This window comes from Melanerpes formicivorus, unplaced genomic scaffold, assembly GCF_026170545.1.
Source record: "Melanerpes formicivorus ecotype bairdi unplaced genomic scaffold, bMelFor1.0.p_v2 SCAF_403, whole genome shotgun sequence".
In the NCBI taxonomy this organism is placed as follows: domain Eukaryota; kingdom Metazoa; phylum Chordata; class Aves; order Piciformes; family Picidae; genus Melanerpes; species Melanerpes formicivorus.
In genome coordinates this window covers 120,907-140,533 of record NW_027142755.1, presented here as the reverse complement: position 1 = coordinate 140,533, position 19,627 = coordinate 120,907, and the positions used below count along the sequence as shown (strand labels likewise).

The window sequence follows — 19,627 nt, the reverse complement described above, 5'->3', positions numbered from 1 at the left end:
AGGGCTAAGGGAGGGTTCAATATGGCGGCGCCCAGGAGGGGGTTGTACGGCAGGGGGAAAGGCCCTGGGTAAGGGCTGAGCGAGGCAGAGACGGCGGCGGCTGGGGAACTTTATTGGGGAGACGTTGCGGGGGGGATACATGGGGGGTGCTGGGGGTGGTAGGGGGGACGCAGGGGGACATGGGGACAAGGTGGGGGCTTGGGGGGGTCATTGGGGGTTAGGAGGGACATGGAGGGGTGGGGGGACATTGGGGGCATGGGAGATCATGGAGGGGTGGGGGGATATTGGGGGCATGGGGACAAGGTGGGGGCTTGGGGGGGCATGGCAGATCATGGAGGGGTGGGGGCACATTGGGGGTGTGGGGGCTTGGGGGGGCCTGGGGGGTCATTGGGGGATAGAGGGGATGGGGATTGGGGGGACATAAAGGGGGGGGTCATGGAGGAGTGGGGGGACACTGGGAGCATGGGGACAGGGAGGGTAGGGGGGACAAGGAGGGATAGGGAGGACATTGGGAGGTGGGGGGACGGGGAGGGGTGGGAGGACATGGGGACAAGGTGGGGGCTTGGGGGGGGCATTGGGGGTTAGAGGGGACATGGAGGGGTGGAGGAACATTGGGGGCATGGGGACAGGGGGTACTTGGGGGTAGGGGGGACAGGGAAGCTAGGGGGGACAAGGAGGGATAGGGGGATGTGGAGGGGTGGGGGGACAGGGGGACAAGGTCATTGGGGGTTAGGGGGGACATGGGAGACCTGTGGGGGGATAGGGGGAGACATTGATGAGGACATGAGGGTACATGGGGGAGGGATGGGGGGGGGTACATAGGAGGACATTGGGTGGCATGGGGACAGGGGGGGCACGGAGCCAGGGGGTGCCACGGGGGAGCCGCAGGTGCTGCAGTTCCTCTCCGCTCACTTCAGCGGCGCCTCAAGGGGACGCTGCAGCTGCTGCAGCTCAGCCCAGAGCCTGAGAGAGAAAAAGGGGGGATAAGGACGAGGGGAGAGAGAGCGGAAGTGGGCGTGGTCGAGTGGGAAGCGGGCGGAGGCTGGGTCAGGCAAGGTGGGGGCGGGGCCCTGAGCGGAACTCACCAATCCCTGCGGGCCTGCGCCTCCTCCCGCCGCCGGAGCTCCGCCCCCAGGTGCTGCTGGGCCTCCTCCCGGGCCTGCTCCACCAATCGGCTGCAGGGAACGGCAGCGTGGGGGCAGGTCGGGGATGTGGAGGCGGGGGATGAGCAGGGAGGGAGGAAGTCAGGGGGTGCGGACAAGGGCTTGGGGGTGGAGCCAAGTGGCCAGGGGTGGGGCCAAGTGGCCATGGGGGTAGAGGCAGTAGCTGGGGGGTGGAGCCAAGGGGCCATGGGGGTAGAGGCAGTAGCTGGGGGGTGGAGCCAAGGGGCCATGGGGGTAGAGGCAGTAGCTGGGGGGTGGAGCCAAGGGGCCATGGGGGTAGAGGCAGTAGGTGGGGGGTGGAGCCAAGTGGCCATCGGGGTAGAGGCAGTAGCTGGGGGGTGGAGCCAAGGGGCCATGGGGGTAGAGGCAGTAGCTGGGGGGTGGAGCCAAGGGGCCATGGGGGTAGAGGCAGTAGCTGGGGGGTGGAGCCAAGGGGCCATGGGGGTAGAGGCAGTAGCTGGGGGGTGGAGCCAAGTGGCCAAACCCTTGGGGGCGGGGCCAGCTTACAGGGCGGTGGCTCCAGCAGGTCCCAGCTGCTCCTCCAGCTCCATCAGGAGGCGCTCTGCGGAAGGGGGCGGGGTCATGCCTGTGGGGGCGTGGCCATGTGCCCAGTGGGGCGGGGCCAGCACTTACCTTGCCCCAGCAGCTTCCCCAGCTCCTGTTCTAGTTTCACCACCTCAAGCTCCAGCTGGGCTGGGGTCTGCAAGAGGGGACCCAGGGCTCCAGCGGGGGGCTCCCAGTTACCCCTGGGGGGGCTGCCAGTTCCCCCTGGGGGGTCCTCACGTGAGCTTCCTGCAGCCCTTTGTGCTCCTCCATGATGGCCTCCAGCTGTTCCCAGAAGCCCTTCCTGGGTGGGGGGGGTCACAGCATGTGTGCAGTCACCCTGACACACCCCACACACACACTGACCCCCTGACCCCTTACCTGTATCCCCTCCGCAGCGCCCCCAGGTGGCTCCTCTGCTGCCCTGCCCCCTCCAGGCCCTGATGGCGACCCAGGCACAGCCCCAGAGACCTGCTCAGGGGTCAAAGGTCAACTCCCAGGGGTCAAAGACCAGCCCCAAATGGCAAGGAGGGCATGGGGTCAGAGGTCATAGTGGGGTCAAGGGTCAGATGTCAGAAGGGGGCTGTGGGGCACTCAGGAGGGGGTTTGGGTCACCAAGAAGGGTCCCCTGGGGACAGCAAGGGTCAGCAGTCAAAGAGAGGCCAAGGGGTCAAAGGTCAAGGGGGTCCCCTGATGGGCATCAAGGGGTAGGGGTCAGAGGTCAGTAGGGGGCACTCAGGGGGATTGTGGCCACCCCCAAGGGGGTCCCCAGGGTGTCACTGACCTTTGACCTTCGGCCTCCACCTCCTCCCGTTGCAGCCTGGCTGCCCTCAGGGCCTCTAGGGTGGGGGAGGAAGGGGGGGGGACAAGAGCCAGGGCTTGGGGACTCCCACCCCCAAAACAGGGACCCCAGCAGCTGCCCTGGGGCATGCTGGGAGCTGGGGGAGAAAGTCAGGGGCTGCTGGGGGGACCCTAAGAGTTTCTTGGAGGTACTTCAGAGGGTGCTGGGAGCTCGGGGGGGACCCCAAGGGATGCAGGGGGGATCCCAAGGGGTGCTGGGGGAGGACCCTAAGGGATGCTGGAGGGACCCCAGGGGGTTCTGGGAGCTCAGGGAGAGCCCAGGGGCTGCTGGGAGCTGGGGGGGACCCCCAAGGGGTGCTGGAAGCTCAGGGAAATCCCAAAGGATGCTGGGGGGGACCCTAAGGGATTCTGGGGGCACCCCAGGGTGTGCTGGGATCTAGGGAGGGCCCTAAGGGATGCTGGAGGGACCCCAGGGGGTGCAGGGGGGACCCCAGGGTGTGCCTCACCCTGCTTCTGCTGCCAAAGCTTCTCTAGCGCCTCCTGCTGCTCCTCCACTGTATGGTCAAGGGCCAAGAGGTCAGCACCCTCTGTGTGCCCTCCCCAAGCCCAGGGGTGTCTCCCCCAGCCCCACTCACACTGCTCCAGGTGCTGCTGCAGCCTCCTGCTGTGGCCCTGAGCTGCTGCCAGCTCCTGGGCTGCTGCCTCACGAGCTGGGGAGGGGGGAAGGGGGAGAGAGGGGGGGTGGGGTGCACATGGAGGGGGAGATGGGGCCATGGGGGGGAGATGGAGGGGATGTGGAGGGACAGGAGGGGATGTGGGGGACATGGTGGGGATTTATAGGGGCCATGGGGGGGATGGAGGGGGCAGGAGGGGATGTGGGGGGGACAGGGGGGGATGTGGAGGGGATGTGGGGAGATGGGGGGGGGCCATGAAGGGGACATGGAGGGGATGTGGGGGGACAGGGGGACTGGGGAGGGGACATGGAGGGGCATGGAAGGGACATGGTGGGGATAGGGAGGGGATGTGGGGGGGGACATGGAGGATCCCTGCCCCCGCTGCCCCCCCAGGCTCTCACCCTGCTGCAGGCTGCGGATCCGACCCAGCAGAGTCTCCAGCCCTGGACCTGCCCTGGGGAGACCTGGGGGGGGGGGGGGTGGGGACACAAGATGGTGACAGGAGGTGGGGAGGGGGCCAGAGGAAAGGACGTGGAGCCCCAGAGCTCTCCTCACCCTCTGGGTTGTTGTCCTTCATTGCTGCAACCTGGAGAGGGGAAAAGGAAAGGGACAGAGGAGTGACAATGGTGGCAGAAGCCACCCCTGGCTGTCCCCTTGGTCCCCCCCTGGTGTCCCTTCCTCTCCCCCCTCCCTCCACCACTTTCTTTTCCCTCTTCCCTTCCATTTCCCTTCCCTTTTCCCTCTGTTTTCTGTCCCTTTCCCTCTTTTCCCTCCATTTTGCTGTCCCTTTCCTCCATTTTCTCTCCCCTTTTCCCTTTCCCCTCTGTTTTCTTTTCTCTTTCCCTCTATTTTCTGTCCCTTTCCCTCTTTTCTTCCCTTTCTCTCCATTTTTCTGGCCCTTTCACTCTGCTTTCTCTCCTTTCCCCTCTTCCCTCTGTTTTCTCTTCCTTTCCCCTCTTTTATTTCATTCTCCCTCCTTTCTTCTCCTTTCCCCTCCCTTTTCTGTCACCTGTGTTCTGTCCCTTTCCCTCCTTTCTCTCCATTTTCTGTCACCTTTTCCTCTATTTCTGTCCCTTTCCCCTCCTTTCACTCTTTTCTCTCAATGTTCTGTCTCTTTCCCCTCTATCTCCCCCTTTTCTCTCCATTTTCTCTCCCCCTTTTCCCTCTTTCCTTCCTTTTTACCCTCAATTTTGTCTCCCCTGTCCCTCTTTTCTCCCATCCTCCCTCTTCTCCCTTTCCCTCCATTTTCTCTCCCCTTCTTCTTCTCCCCTTTCCCTCTATTTTCTCTCTCCTTTCCCTCTATTTTCTCTCTCCTTTCCCTCTATTTTCTCCCTCCTTTCCCTCTACTTTGTCTCTCCTTTCCCTCTATTTTCTCTCTCCTTTCCCTCTATTTTCTTCCCCTTTCCCCTCCTTTCTTCCCCCTTTTCTACCTCCCCTTCCCCTCTTTTCTCCCATTCTCCCTTTCTTCTCCTTTCCCCTCCACTTTCTCTCTTTTCCTTCTTTTCTTCACTTTTCCTCCTTTCTTCTCCCTTTCCCTCCATTTTCTACCCCCCTTTCCCCTTTTGTCTTTCTTTTCCCTCTTTTTTTCTCTCTCCTTCCTCTCTCTTTTTCCCCATTCTCCCTCCGTTCTTCTCCTTCCCCCTCCTTTTTCTGTCACCTGGCTGTTTTCTGTCCCTTTCCCTCCATTTTCTGTCCCCTTTTCTCTCAGTTTTCTGTCCCTTTCCCCTCTATTTCCACCTTTCCCTCCTCCTTTTCCCTCTTTTTATTCCTCTTTCCCCTCAATTTTGTCTTTCCTGTCCCTCTTTTCTCCCACCCTCCTTCTCCCTTTCCCCTCCATTTTCTATCACTTTTCCTTCTGTTTTCTGTCCCTTTCTCTCCTTTCCCCTTTGTCACTTCCCTCCATTTTTTGTCCCCTTTCCCTTTTCTCTCTTTTCCCTCTTTCCCTTTTCTCTCTTTTCCCTCTTTCCCTTTTCTCTCTCTTTCCCCTCTTTCCCTTTTCTCTCTTTTCCCTCTTTCCCTTTTCTCTCTTTCCCCTCTCTTTCCCTCTTCTCTCTTTTCCCTCTATTTCCTTTCCCCTTTCTCTCTTTTCTCCCCTTCTCCCTCCTTTCTTCTCCCTTTCCCCCCATTTTGTCACCTCCCTCTTCTCTCCTTTCCCCTTTCCTCCCTTTTCCCATTTTCTGTCCTCTATTTTGTCTCCTTTCCCTCTGCTTTCTTCCCCTTTCCCCTCTTCCCTCTTTTCTTCCCTCTTCTTTCTCTCTCCTTTCCCTTTTCTCCCATTTCCCCTTCTTCTCCCTTTCCCCTCTATTTTCTATCCTTGTCCCTCCCTTCCCTCCATTTCCCTTCCCTTTTCCCTCTGTTTTCTGTCCCTTTCTCTCTTTTCCCTCCATTTTCCTGTCACTTCCCTCCATTTTCTCTCCCCTTTCCTCTTTCCTTCCCTTTCCCCTCCATTTTCTGTCCTCTTTCCCTCTATTTTCTGCCCCTTTCCCCTCCTTTCCCTCCATTTTCTTCCCCTTTTCCCCTTTCCTTCCTTTCCCTCCACTTTCTCTCCCCTTTCCCTCTTTTGTTCACTTTTCCTCCTTTCTTCTCCCTTTTCCCTCCATTTTCTGTCACCCTGCCCTCTGTTTCCTGTCCCTTTCCCTCCATTTTCTGTCACTTCCCTGCCCCCTTCTCTTCCCTCTTCTCCCCCAGCTGTCACCTTTGCCACCTTCCTCTCCTCCCTTCCCGCCATTTTCCTGTCACCTCTGTCCCCGCCCCCTCTCTTCTTACCCTTTCATCCCCTTACCCCCCATTTTCTGCCCCTTTGCCTCCCTTTTCTGCCACTTACCCCATTTTCTGTCCCCTTCTCCTCTCCCTTTTCCCCTCCCTCTCCTCTCCCCTCTCCCCCTCCCTCCCCTCTCCCCTCTCCCCCTCCCTCCCCTCTCCCCTCTCCCCCTCCCTCCCCTCTCCCCTCTCCCCCTCCCTCCCCTCTCCCCCTCCCTCCCCTCTCCCCTCTCCCCTCTCCCCCTCCCTCCCCTCTCCCCCTCTCCCCCTCCCCCTCTCCCCTTTTCCCCCCTCCCCTCTCCCCTTTTCCCCCCTCCCCTCTCCCCTTTTCCCCCTCCCCTCTCCCCTTTTCCCCTCCCTCCCCTCTCCCCTTTTCCCCTCCCTCCCCTCTCCCCTTTTCCCCTCCCTCCCCTCCCCCCTTCCCTCTCCTCTCCTCTCCTCTCCTCTCCTCTCCTCTCCTCTCCTCTCCTCTCCTCTCCTCTCCTCTCCTCTCCTCTCCTCTCCTCTCCTCTCCTCTCCTCTCCTCTCCTCTCCTCTCCTCTCCTCTCCTCTCCTCTCCTCTCCTCTCCTCTCCTCTCCTCTCCTCTCCTCTCCTCTCCTCTCCTCTCCTCTCCTCTCCTCTCCTCTCCTCTCCTCTCCTCTCCTCTCCTCTCCTCTCCTCTCCTCTCCTCTCCTCTCCTCTCCTCTCCTCTCCTCTCCTCTCCTCTCCTCTCCTCTCCTCTCCTCTCCTCTCCCCTTTCCTGTCCATTCCATATCCCCTTCCTTCCCTCCCTCCCTCCCCCACAACACACAGGGTGGGCACTGCTCTGGCACGGTGGGCACCGGGGCCATGTTTTATTGTGCGGCCGTGGGGTGGTGGCTGTCGTGGCGGGTGGGGGCGGCACAGTATGGCGGCGGGCAGCGGGCGAAGAGCCAATCCTCCTCCTTCTTCAGCCAGCGCAGCAGCTTGGTCAGCACCCCGATGGCCGCAGCCTTGCTCACCAGGGGGCTGAAGCAGCCATACAGCTCGAACTTGCCGGTCACCTGTGGGGCGTGCCACCGATGTGTTAACCCTGGAGCCTACTGATGGCACTGCCAAGATGTTAACCCTGGAGCCTACTGATGGTGCTGCCAACATGGAGCCTACTGATGGCACTGCCAAGATGTTAACCCTGGAGCCTACTGATGGTGCTGCCAAGATGTTAACCCTGGAGCCTACTGATGGTGCTGCCAACCTGGAGCCTACTGATGGCGCTGCCAAGATGTTAACCCTGGAGCCTACTGATGGCACTGCCAAGAGGTTAACCCTGGAGCCTACTGATGGTGCTGCCAACATGGAGCCTACTGATGGCACTGCCAAGATGTTAACCCTGGAGCCTACTGATGGTGCTGCCAACATGGAGCCTACTGATGGCACTGCCAAGATGTTAACCCTGGAGCCTACTGATGACACTGCCAAGATGTTAACCCTGGGGCCTACTGATGGCACTGCCAAGATGTTAACCCTGGAGCCTACTGATGGTGCTGCCAAGATGTTAACCCTGGAGCCTACTGATGACACTGCCAAGAGGTTAACCCTGGAGCCTACTGATGGTGCTGCCAACCTGGAGCCTACTAATGGCACTGCCAAGATGTTAACCCTGGAGCCTACTGATGGTGCTGCCAACCTGGAGCCTACTGATTGTGCTGCCAAGATGTTAACCCTGGAGCCTACTGACGGCACTGATGGAGCCCACTGACGTCACTGCTGCCTTGTTAACCCTAGAGCCTACTGCTGGCACTGCCAACCTGGAGCCTACTGATGGCACTGCCAAGGTGTTAACTCTGGAGCCTACGGACGTCACTACCACCTTGTTAACCCTGAAGCCTACTGATGGTGCTGCCACCCTGGAGCCTACTGATAGCTCTGCCAAGGTGTTAACTCTGAGCCTATTGATGGAGGTGCCAACCTGGGGCCTACTGATGGCACTGATGGAGCCCACCGACAGCACTGCCATCTCAGTAACCCTGGAGCTGCCAATGTGTTAACCCTGGAGCCTACTGAGGGTGGTGCCAAGATGTTAACTCTGAAGCCTACTGATGGTGCTGCCAACCTTGGGCCTACTAATGGTGCTGCCAAGGTGTTAACCCTGGAGCCTATTGAGGGTGCTGCCAACCTAACTCTGGCACTACTAGTGGCACTGCCAAGCTGTTAACCCTGAAGCCTACTGATGGTGCTGCCATCTTGAAACCTACTGATGGCCAGGGTGTTAACCCTGGAGCCTACTGATGGCACTGCCAAGCTGTTAACCCTGGAACCTACTGACGTCACCACCACCCCATTAACCCTGGAGCCTACCCACGGCACCACCACCCTGGATCTTACCCCCCTACCCTCCCCTCCAAGCTCACCCAGGCCAGCAGCGTCTCCTTCTGGGCCACGTGGTAGAGCAGGCGCAGAGGCCTCTGGGGGCTGTGGACTCGGCTGTGCAGGTAATGGTAGAGGTCGAAGAGCCTCAGCTGCTCCTCCTCGCTCCTGTAGGGCTCCTCCAGCTCAGGGCTACACCGGGGGCGGAAGGGGACCAGGAAACACCAAAGGGTGAAGCCATCCAGCAGTGGCTGCTGCCACCCCTCTCCCAGTTTGGGGACACCCCCCCCCAGCCCTCCCTGCTGTTACCTGGTAAACTGAGGCAGCTGCTGCATCTCCTCTGGCCCCTCCAGGGGTTTGTAGAGGAAATGGCGAAGCTCTGGGGCGCCGGGGCGGGCGGGGCCATAGCCAGCCCCACCCCCCCTGACCGCCGCTGCCACCTCCCCCAGGCAGCCCTGGGCCCGCAGCGCCTCCTCCAGGCGGCGGCGGCAGGCGGCGGCAGCATAGAAGCCTTCGCGCTCGGTGGAGAGGAGGATGAGGGTCAGGCCTCCGCCGCCACTGTTGCTCCGGGAGCCTTCCTCCTCCCCCTCTCCCTCCTCCTCCTCCTCTCCCAGCCGCGCGGCATAGGCGTAGAAGTAGCTGTCAGGGTTGAAGCCGGGCAGGCAGACAGGGGTCCAGACCTCCCCTGCGCCCCCCGCACCCCCCCCGCCCCCCAGCAGGTTGAGGAGGAGGTGGAGGTCAGTGGCACAAAGCCTCCCTCCTTCGGCCAGCGCCCTCTGGTGGGCGGCGGTCACCAACTGTCCCCCCGCAGTGGCCAGCAGGGCCAAAGCTGGGGCTGGGGCCGGGGAGGAGGCGGCGGCGCGGCGCAGCGCCCCCGAGAGGCTGCGGCGGAGAGGGGAGGGCAGAGGGAGGCAGCGGGAGGCCCCCAGCAGCAGACGGCCGTCGGTGGCCGCACCGGAAAGGAGCCGGTCCAGGACAGCCTCGGCCCCGGCAAGGAGGCGGCGGAGGTCATAGCCGCGGCGCCGGGCGAAGACCCTGGAGATGCCCCCCCGGGTGAGGAGGCTGAGGATCTGGTCGTGGACAAAGGCCAGCTCCCGGCGCAGCTGCGCCGCCGACTGGCGGGTGCGGGACACCGACACCAGCAGCAGGGGGCCCCGCTGCTCGAACACCAGCGTGCGGTCCTCTGGGGAGGGAGGGGGAGGGTGTGGTCAGTAGGAGGCAGAGGTGGGTGGGCTCAAGCCAACTGTTGGCCTTCATTGACCTCCCATTGGCCTTGAGCCAAGTATTCAACTTGACCTCAACCCCCCTTGGTCTTGACCCAAGTGTTGACCTTGACCCCAACTCCCATGAGCCTTGACCAAAGTGTTGACCTTCATTGACCTCCCATTGGCCTCCATTGATCTCCCATTGGCCTTGACCCAACACCGACTGACCATGACCCAAGTGTTGGCCTTCACTAACCTCTCACTGACCTTGACCCAACTCCAATTGACCTTGAACCAACTGATGACCTCCACTGACCTCCCTCTACCTCCCCTTCACCTTACCCCAACTCTTCTCCCTCAGCCCCACCCACTACCCCTCACCCCACCCCCCATTAACCTCCCCTCTTCTTCTCCGCCTCCAGCCCCTCCTCACCACAGCAGATGGCCCTGATGACGTTGTCCCCCGCTCTGGATGAAGGAGACCAAGGCCATCATCACCCCCATGGTGGCGGCCAGGGCCTCCTCGTTGCCGTGCCGGGAGTAGATCGGCTTCCCGGCCTCGCTCAGCACGAAGACATGCTTGCGCCGCCCGCGCCACCCCCGCCGCCGTCACGTCCTCCTCCGCCCCCCCGGCGCCGGCCCCACGCCGGCGCTGCAGCCACCGCCACCTCCTCCTCCGTGTCCAATATGGCTGGTGGCGCCTCCTGTGCCACCTTTTCTGTGTCCAAGATGGCCGCCAGCGCCTCTTTCTTCACCACTTCCTCATCCAAGATGGCCGCTGGTGCCACCTCCTTTACCAATTCCTCATCCAAGATGGCTTCTGGTGTCTTCTCCTCATCCAAGATGGCTGCTGGCACCTCTTTCTTCACCACTTCCTCATCCAAGATGGCTCCCAGCGTCTTCTCCTCATCCAAGATGACCACCAGCGCTTCCTTCTTCACCAGTTCCTCATCCAAGATGGCTGCCGACACTTCCTCCTTGTCATCCAAGATGGCCTCTGCCACCACTGGGGATGACGTCACAGCCTGCTCCGGTGATGTCATCACGGCCGAAGGTGGCTCCTCATCTTCCTCCTCCTCTTCCTCTTCCTCCTCTTCATGGCTGCCACACAAGATGGCTGCCGAGGGCGTGGCCTCTGCTGCCTCTGCCAGGTGGGGACAGGAAGATGGAGGACACCCAAGGGGCCAAGGGACCCACCCAGGGCACCCAGGGGCCCTCCCTGGCTCCCCCCAAGCACCCCTAGGACACCCTAAGCACCCTTTGGACCCCCCCAAGCACCCTTGGGTCCCCCTAGCACCCTTGGGACCCTCCCCAGCACCCCTGGACCCCCCAGCACCCTTGGGACCACCCCAAGCACCCAAGGGACCTCTCTGGCACCCCTATGACTCTCCCAGCCCCCCTAGGACCCTGCAAGCACCTATGGGTCCCCCTAGCACCCTTGGGACACTCCCCAGCACCCCTGGACCTCACAGGCACCTTTGGGACACCCCCCCCAGCACCCCTGGATCCCTCCAAGCACCCTCGGGAGCCCCCTCCAAGCACCTCTGGGGTCCTCACCTGGGCTCTCGGAGGGGGGTCCCTGGGCGGGGGGCGGGGCCAGGTGCTGCCATTGCCGCCTGGAGAGGGGGGTGGGACTTAGATTCACGTGGTTGAGGAGGCCACACCCACATGCTTCGCTAAGGCGGGGTCTCCACAGGCCACGCCCCTCCTTCCTTATTCCCCCTCCCCCCCCCAGGCTCTTCATTAGACCACGCCCCGAATAGCAAGAGCTTCTCCACCCACCTCCCCGGCGACACGTGACCCTTTTAGCCCCGCCCCCCAGGCAGGACGTCACTCCCTCCCTAGCTCCGCCTCTGCCTCCCCCCCCTGTTTCCCCTCCCCGCTCCCCCCCCCCTTCCACTTACCCTCGCGCGGCCCCCCGCTCGCGCCACCGCCTCCCGCCACTTCCGGGACTCGCTGCACCGCCCCCTCACCTTCCCCACGCGTCTCGTGACGTCACCGCGCCGCCGTCGCCTCCCCCCCCGCCTCTTCCCTCCTTTCTTCCCCCCGCCCCCGCCAATCAGCGACCGGCTCTCGGGAGGGGAGCGCCAATGGGCTGCGGCGTGGCTTTTGGCGGGCTCCCCCGCGGCCGGCCCGCCCGCGCTGATGACGTCAGGAGGAGTCCCGTCTCTAGCCCTGCCCCGCCCACCCCCCCCCGGGACCTGCAGGAGCTATGGGCGACCCCCGGAGCCCTATAGGGACCCCCACGGGAGCTATGGGGGACCCTACAGGAACCAGAGCAGGAGCTATGGGGGACCCCAGAGCCCTATAGACCCCCACGGGAGCTATGGGGGACCCTATAGGAACCAGAGCAGGAGCTATGGGGGACCCCAGAGCCCTATAGAGACCCCCCCGGGAGCTATGGGGGACCCCAGGATCATGCAGGGATCAGCTTAGAAGACATGGGGGACCCCCAGACTCCCATAGAGACCCCTAAGAGAGCTATAGGGGACCTCCAAGAGAGCTATGGGGGAGCCCTGGACCCTTCTATGGGCCAGAACAGGAGCTATGGGGGGACACCTAGACTCATATAGGGGACCCCCACGGGAGCTAAGGGGACCCCCAGACTCCTATGGGGGCCCCCGAGAATGCTATAAGGGACCTCTGGACCCCTATAGGGACCAGAACAAGAGCCATGGGGGGACCCCAGACTCCTACATGGACCCCCACGGGAGCCATGGGGGGACCCCCGGGACCCTATAGGGAGCCCAAAGAGGGCTATGGGGGATCCCTAAACCTCTATAGGGGCCATAGAGACCCCCCCCCAAAGGTGCTGTAGGAGTAGGGGGAGCACCCCATGGGTGCTATAGGGTCCCTCCGAGGCGCGATAGGGGGGGGAGGCAGCACCCATGGGTGTGGAAGAGGAGGGGGGGGGGAGGGGCTCTTTCACTTCCTTCCCCAGGAAGCTGCAGCAGCCAGGAGGGACCCAGAGGCTCGTGGGGGGGGAGGGCACAGCACAGCCGCGGGGGGGGGTCCCAAAGGATCAGGAGGTCCCCCCCCAGACCCCTCCCTTCCCCCCAGGAGCCTCGCTGAGACCCTTTCCCCCTTTCAGGTGAGCCCCCAAATCCTGGCTGCCCCCCCCCCGACCCCCACTTTCCACCCCCAACTCCTCACCCCTCCCACTCTCGGGTGTGTCCCCCCCCATTCTTGGCTGCCCCCTCCCCTCCTTTTGCCCCTCCCCCCCTTTAATACCCCTTGCCCCACTTTTGGGGTCCCACACCCCCCCCCTCCACTTCCAGCCACCTCCCCTTGGGTCCCCCCTCTCCATTTTTGGTCCTCCCCCCGTCTCCCCCCTCTAACTTTCTGTTTCCCCTCCAAGAACCCCCTTCACCTCCCCCCCCCATGGACGTCACCTACGCTGAAGTCAGGAAGCCCCGCCGCGGGGGCGGGGGCCGAGCGCGGGGGCCCCGCCCCGAGCCCCGCCCCACAGGGACCAGACCGTGCCCCCTCGCCAACAAGCTCCGCCCCCTCACGGTGAGTGCTTGGAGCTCCCCCCCCCAGCTTCCTTAGGCTCCATAGAGACCCTCCCAGAACCCTCTGGTTCTCTATGGGCTCCATTGAACTCTATGGGCTCCATAGAGCTCTATAGGCTTCTGTAGGGCTCTGTAGAGTCCATAGGGCTCCTCTAGACCTCTGTATGCTCCATATGGCTCTGTAGTCTCTGGAGGGCCCCTCTAGAACTCTGTAGGCTCCACAGGGCTCCTGTAGGGCTCTCTAGGCTACATAGGGCTCCTCTGGACCTCTATAGGCTCCACAGGGCTCCTATAGGGCTCTATAGTGTCCATAGGCCTCCTCTATAAGGTGCATAGGGCTCCATAGGGCTCCTCTAGACCTATGTAGGTTCCCCAGGGCTCCTGTAGGGCTCTATATGTTCCATTGGGTTCTACAGGTTCCATCAGGCTCTGTAGCTCCCATAGGGCTCCTCTAGACCTGTGTAGGTTCCCCAGGGCTCCTGTAGGGCTCTATAGGCTCCATAGGGCTCTGTATGTTCCATTGGGTTCTACAGGTTCTATCAGGCTCTGTAGCTCCCATAGGGCTCCTCTAGACCTGTGTAGTTTCCCCAGGGCTCCTGTAGGGCTCTATAGGCTCCATAGGGCTCTACAGGTTCCATTGGGTTCTACAGGCTCCATCAGGCTCTGTAGCTCCCCACAGGGCTCCATAGGCTCCTATAGGCCTTTACAGTCTCTGTAGGGCTCCTGAGTGTCCCCCCTGACCCCTGGCCCCTCCCACAGCTGCTGCAGCCTATGAGGTTGTGACTCCACCCACCCCAGCGCCGCCCGCTGGCAGCTCTGCCCCACTGGGTAAGTAGTCAATGGGACACCTGGGGGCGCGAGGGAGGGGGCGGGGCCAGGGCCTCAGGCTCCACCCCTCCACCCCCCTGAGCCTCTGACCTCCGCCAGGATTCAACTTCCGGGTGGGGAAACCCCGAGGGCCCCGGGAGCCGCCTGCTGATTGGCCCAGAGTGTGAGAGCGGACAGCTGATTGGTCCAGAGCCTGAGGAACCTCCAGCTGATTGGCCTAGAGTGGGGGGTACCTGCGAGACGATTGGCCCAGAGCCTGAGGAGCCCTGCAGCCCAGACCGCGAGGACCTGCAAGCTGATTGGTCCAGACCCTGAGGAGGCTCCAGCTGATTGGCCCAGAACCTGAGGAGCCTCCAGCTGATTGGCTGAGGGTCAGCGGTGTCCTCGGAAAACCTCCACCCTGCAGAATGGACTCCAGGAGGCCTCTGTGGCCTCCACCTGGAGTCTTCTGAGGGCCTTAAAGTCCTTCCTCAAGCACTGTGAGGCTGTGAGTCCATAATGCCCCCAGAGATGCCACCCTAAGACCTGCCCCTTCCATGGGCACACAGCCCCCCAGGATACCATCCTAGGGTACCCCCCTGGGCTCAGAGCCCCCAAAGATGCCATCCTGGGACCCCCCACCTGGGCACAGCACCCCCCCAAGATGCCACCTTAGGATCCCTCCATGGGCACAGAGCCCCCAAAGATGCCATCCTGGGACCCCCACCTAGGCACAGCCCCCCCCAGAATGCCACCCCTGGACCCCCCCTCGGGCTCAGAGCCCCCCAAGATGCCACCCCTAGGATGCCCCCTGGGCTCAGAGCCCCCCAAGATGCACCCTAAGGCCCCACCCAGCCATAGTGTCCCCCAAGATGCCACCCCTGGACCCCCCCGGGCTCGGAGCCCCCCCAAGACACCACCCTGGGACCCCCCCCCATGGGCACAGAGCCCCCCAAAATGCCACCCTAGGACCCTCCCAAAATGGGCACAGAGCCTTTATTAACCCCCCCTGGGGGCAGTACAAAATGGGGGGCAGGGGAGCTCCTGGGGGGATCCTTCCCCCCAACTGCTGCTCTGAAGGTCCAAGCTAGAGACAAGAAAAGGATTAAGGGGGAGGGAGGGACCAGAGCCCCCCCCCCCCCAAAAAAGAATGTGGGAAGCTCTAGGGGGGAAGAGGAGAACAGGTTGGGGGGGGGCCTCAGTTGGGGGGGGGGGGGGGGGGAGGGGGGTCTCAGGGGGGTCTCAGCCCCCCCAGACCTACCTCAGTTGTCGTAGTTGTCGCGGTAGGAGGGGAGGCGCTCAGGGTACCCCTGCCTGGGGGGGCATGGGGAGGGGGCAACAGATTAGGGACCCCTCCCCCATCACCACCCTGACCTTGATGGAGACTCCTCCCAAATCAAAGATCATCTCCAGGGCCCAGAGAGACCCCTCCCATAACCCCAGACCCCCACTCAAAACATAGACAGCCCCCCCAGTGCCCACCCCCCCAGCCCCCCCCCGGACCCCCTAGAACCCCTTTGGACCCCCCTTGGGTCCCCCCAACCCTCAAATCCCCTCTGCAGCCCCCCCAGGACTCCCCCCAGCCCCCTTTGGACCCCTCCCCAGGCCCCTAATTCCCCCCCCCCCCCCAGCCCCTTTTGGACACCCCCCAAATCCCCCCCCCCAGTCCCCCTAGGGACCCCCCCCCCAGTCCCCCTTGGAATCCCCCCAGCCCCCCACTCACCTTCCTGAGTAGTCTCTGCCCCCCCCATAGCCTCCCTCGTAGCGACCCCCCCCCATAGCCTCTGTCGCCTCCTGCCGGGGGGGGACACAGAGAGGGGTCCCCAGGTTCAGAAGGGGAGAACAAGAACAAAAAGACCCCCCCCAAAAAAGAGGCCTCCCCCCAACCCTCTTCATCCCCCAAACCCCCTTTGCCAAGACCCTTTGGAACCCCCCAGGCCCCTCCCCAAAACCTTCCTGCCCACCCCCCCCCAACCCTCCCCCTCAGCCCCCCCATAACTCTTCCCAGGGCCTTTTTTAACCTCCCCAGCCCCCTTGCAGCCCCTCTTAGACACCCCCCCAGCCCCCTTCTACCCCCCCTTGGAATCCCCCAGCCCCCTTTTTAACCCCCCCCAGCCCCCTTGGAGCCTCCCTTAGACCTCCCCCAGCCCCCTTGGAGCCCCCCCAACCCCCTTCTAACCCCCCCCCCATTGCACCCCCCCAGCCCCTTTTTATCACACCCCCCCCCCCCCTCCCAAGCCCCTTCTAACCCCACCTTGGCCTCCCCCCCACCCCAGCCCCCTCCTCACCTCTGCTGTAGCCTCTGCCTCGCCCCCCCCAGCCGCCCCCCCGGCCCCCCCCCCCGCGGGGATTTCCCAGCTCTGTCCACGCGGATCTGGCGTCCGTCCAGGGACTGGGGGGGGCAAGGACAGGGGGAGTCAGACCCCCCCCAGATCATCCCCCTCAGGCCCCCACCCAGGCACCCTACCAGGCTCCTCAGGACACCCCCTCCCCCAGCCCCCTCCAGACACACAAGACCACACACACCCCACACACCCCCCCCCCCGACCCCATTGGGGACCCCTGGATCCCTTTAGGGACCCCCCCAGATCCCCTTAGGAGCCCCTAAATGCCTCCCCTGACACCCTTAGAGTCCACTCCAGACCCCCTTGGGACCCCCCAAATGCTTCCCCAGCCCCCCTAAAGCCCTTCAGGTCCCCCCAGACCCCCTCAGTGCCCCCAAACCCCTTCAGGACCCCCCTCAAGCCCCCTTAGGACCCCCCTCAGTGCCCCCAAACCCCTTCAGGACCCCCCTCAAGCCCCCTTTAGGACCCCCCTCAGTGCCCTCAAAACCCCTTCGGGACCCCCCTCAAGCCCCCTTAGGACCCCCTCAGTGTCCCCAACCCCCTTCAGGTTCCCTCCCAAAGCCCCTCAGGTCCCCTCCAAACCCCTTCAGCGCCTCCCTCACGTCCCCTTAAGCACCCCCAGACCCCTCTAGGGCCACCCCCCCAAGCCCCCTTAGGCCCCCCCTTCAAAACTCCCCCCAAACTCTTTAAGTCTCTCCTAACTCCCCTTAGGACCCCCCCCCCCCAAGCCCCCACTTAAGCACCCCCAGATCCCTTCAGACTCCCCCAAATCTCTTCAGGTCCTCCTCAAACCCCTTAGGACTCCCTCAACCCCTTTCAGCCCCTCCCCAGTCCCCTTCAGGCCCCCCCCAAACCCCCTTAGGACCTCCCCAGCCCCCCTTAAGCACCCCCAGATCCCTTTAAGCCCCCCCAAATCCCTTCAGGTCTCCCCCAAACCTCTTCAGGACCCTGCCCCCCTCCCCTTAAGATCCTCCCTCAGGTCCCTCCCCAAACCCCCTCAGGTCTCCCCAAACCCCTTCAGGCCCCTCCCAACCCCTTCAGGCCCTCCCCTGACCCCTTAAGGACCTCCCCAGGCCCCCTTAAGCACCCCCCAGATCCCTTTAAAACCCCCCCAAATCCCGCCAGGTCTCCCCCACACCTCTTCAGGACCTTGCCCCCCTCCCCTTAAGCACCCCCAGACCCCTTCAGACCCTCCCTCAGGTCCCTCCCCAAACCCCCCCTCAGGTCCCCCCGAACCCCTTCAGGCCCCTCCCAACCCCTTCAGGCCCCTACCAACCCCCCTTTAGGACCTCCCCAGACCCCCTTAAGCACCCCCAGATCCCCTCAGACCCCCCCCAAAGCCCTTCAAGCCCCTCCCCAAGCCCCCCACCCTCTCCATTCATGGGCCCTCATGGCCGCCCCTGCGTGCTCAGGGTCGCTGAAGGTGACGAAGCCAAAGCCCCTGGACCTCTGAGTCTCCCTGTCCTTGACCACCCACCACTGTGGGGAGAGAGGGGAAAGAAAAAGTCCTCCAAAAGGCTCTCAGGACATCCCCTCCCCAAACATCCACCCCCCCCCTAAAACGGGGATACCCCAGGGGAAGAAAAATACCCTCACCCCCACCCCCGCCCCCTTCCTTTGCTCTTTGTTATGGGAATTAAAGGGCACTGAAGGGACCCCAGGGGTCACCTCCCTTCCCTCCCCCCCCCCAAATGGGGGCTAGGGAAGTGGGGGACCCCCCTAAAAAGGGAGAAGATCCTAAGTGGGGTCTGGGGATGGTCTGGAAGGGTTGGAGAAGAGCAAAGGGCGGCTGGGGGGTGTCAGAGGGAGACCTGGGGGAGTCTCAGGGGACTCTGAAACGGAGCGGGGGAGGCTCAGGAAAAGTCTGAGGCGTTCTCGGGGGGAGCCCAGGGAGCTCTGAAAGGGGCTTGGGAAGGGTCTCAGAGGTTCTTTGCCGGGCGGGGGGGCCTCAAGGGGTTTGGGGGAGCCTCGGGGGAGCTCGGAAGGGGCTCGGGAAGGGTCCCAGGGTGTTTGCGGGGAGGCTGTGAGGGGATCGGGGGGGGGAGCCCAGGAGTTTGGGGGGGAGGGAGGGAAGTTCTCGGGGGTTTGGGGCAGGCTGTGAGGGTCTTTGGGAGGTCCCTGGGAGGGGGCTGGGGGGTGCCAGGGGTCCGGGGGGAGTCCCGGGGGACTGGGGGGAGGTCTCACCCTCGGTGATTGGCCCAAAGGAGCTGAAGTGCTGCTCAGGCCCTGCTCATCCGGTGTCGAAGTTGAGGCCTCCCACGAACAGCTTCCCCTCCTCTGCTGCCATGTCTGGTGACGTCACGGGGGGGACGCTGGTGACGTCACGCGGTAGGGGATCCCCTCCCACACTCCCCCCCCGGGGGAAGCTAAAAACTTGCAGATGCAGAACTCTCCTCCCCCCCTCCCCCTCCCCCCCACCCCGGGCCTGGCTGCACCTGGACGTCACCGCAGCGATGATGTCATCGCACCCCCCCCCCGCGTGACGTCACATGCACCCCTAAAGTGATGCCAAACCTCCCCCCGCTCCCCAGCTCCCTCCCTCTCCCCTGCTCACTCTCAGCCACGTGCACGCATCCGGAAGTGCCGCCGCTAGCCCCGCCCCTTCCGGCTCCGACACCCTTAGCTCCTCCCCTTCCCCTTTAGCCCCGCCCCGTCCCGCACGGGACCACTGCGGGGGGGGGGGGGGTTGAAGAAAGGGGGTGGGGGGGGGAGGGAAACTCTCCTCGGGGGGGGGCGAGGGGAGGCTGGAGGCTGCCCCCCCGGTGAGCGAAGGGAGAGGGGGAGGGGAGGGAAGGAGGAAGAAGGGGGTAGGAGGAGGCCCTGTCGCGATAGGCGGCGACAGCCTCACGACTCACCCTAGGCCGGCGCCGAGACTGCGACCCGCGCCTGGGGCTCCCCCAGCCCCCCGCCTCGCCCCGCCCCTGAGCGCGCGCTCCGCTGACGTCACCCCCCGCCCCGCCATTGGTTAGCCCCCCGCGCAGCTCCCGCCTCGGCGAGGTGATTGGCGACGAGGAGTCACGTGGGCCTCCCCCCCACGCTTCCTTCTCCACCGCGTGGAGGGGGAAGGGGGGGGGGGGAAGGAGGTCGCTTTTTAATTGGTCGGTTCCGTAACAGCGCGAAACGGCCACGCCCCCCTCCCGCGACGCCACTTCCGGTGCGCGCGCAGCAGGCGGGAACGGGCAGGGAGGGAGGGAGGAGGAGGGGAGTAAAGAACCAACCAATGGCATCCAGAGGGGAGCCCTCTGCCCGCCTCCCCCCCTCCCCCGCCCGAGAACAGCCAATGGGGGAGCGCAGAGGGGCCCTGGGGAGACCCCACAGGGACCCTCCATAGGGAACCCATAGGAACCTATAGGGAAGTCACACAGCGACCCCATAGGGACCCCATAGGGGACCCCCCATAGGACCCCACCGAGAAACTCCATAGGGACCCCATAGAATAACCTCATAGAGACCCCCATAGGCACCCTATGGACCACAGACACCTGATAGGG

General features: G+C 63.5%; 2 protein-coding genes and 1 pseudogene across 2 annotated transcripts; all 3 read right to left on the bottom strand.

Moving 5' to 3' along the window:
• Nucleotides 1-367: 367 nt before the first annotated feature.
• Nucleotides 368-5,886, bottom strand: LOC137459755 (synaptonemal complex central element protein 1-like). Its single transcript, XM_068170508.1, has 11 exons — nt 5,877-5,886; nt 3,737-3,767; nt 3,583-3,645; nt 3,014-3,217; nt 2,491-2,545; nt 2,088-2,177; nt 1,947-2,010; nt 1,797-1,863; nt 1,671-1,725; nt 1,086-1,175; nt 368-963 (listed from the first exon to the last, which is right to left on the bottom strand). Exons 2-11 carry the CDS (start codon nt 3,756-3,758, stop codon nt 909-911), a joined length of 765 nt encoding a protein of 254 aa, XP_068026609.1. The 5' UTR covers nt 3,759-3,767; nt 5,877-5,886; the 3' UTR covers nt 368-908.
• An 860-nt stretch (nt 5,887-6,746) lies between these two features.
• LOC137459763 (vacuolar fusion protein MON1 homolog B-like) lies at nt 6,747-11,142 on the bottom strand. Its single transcript, XM_068170518.1, is given in 7 exon segments — nt 6,747-6,964; nt 8,312-8,459; nt 8,577-9,450; nt 9,906-9,939; nt 9,941-10,070; nt 10,118-10,616; nt 11,118-11,142. Coding segments are annotated over 7 exon segments (1,899 nt in total). The 3' UTR covers nt 6,747-6,775.
• A 3,628-nt stretch (nt 11,143-14,770) lies between these two features.
• On the bottom strand, nt 14,771-18,423 carry LOC137459748 (RNA-binding protein 3-like; annotated as a pseudogene).
• Between the last annotated feature and the right edge of the window lie 1,204 nt (nt 18,424-19,627).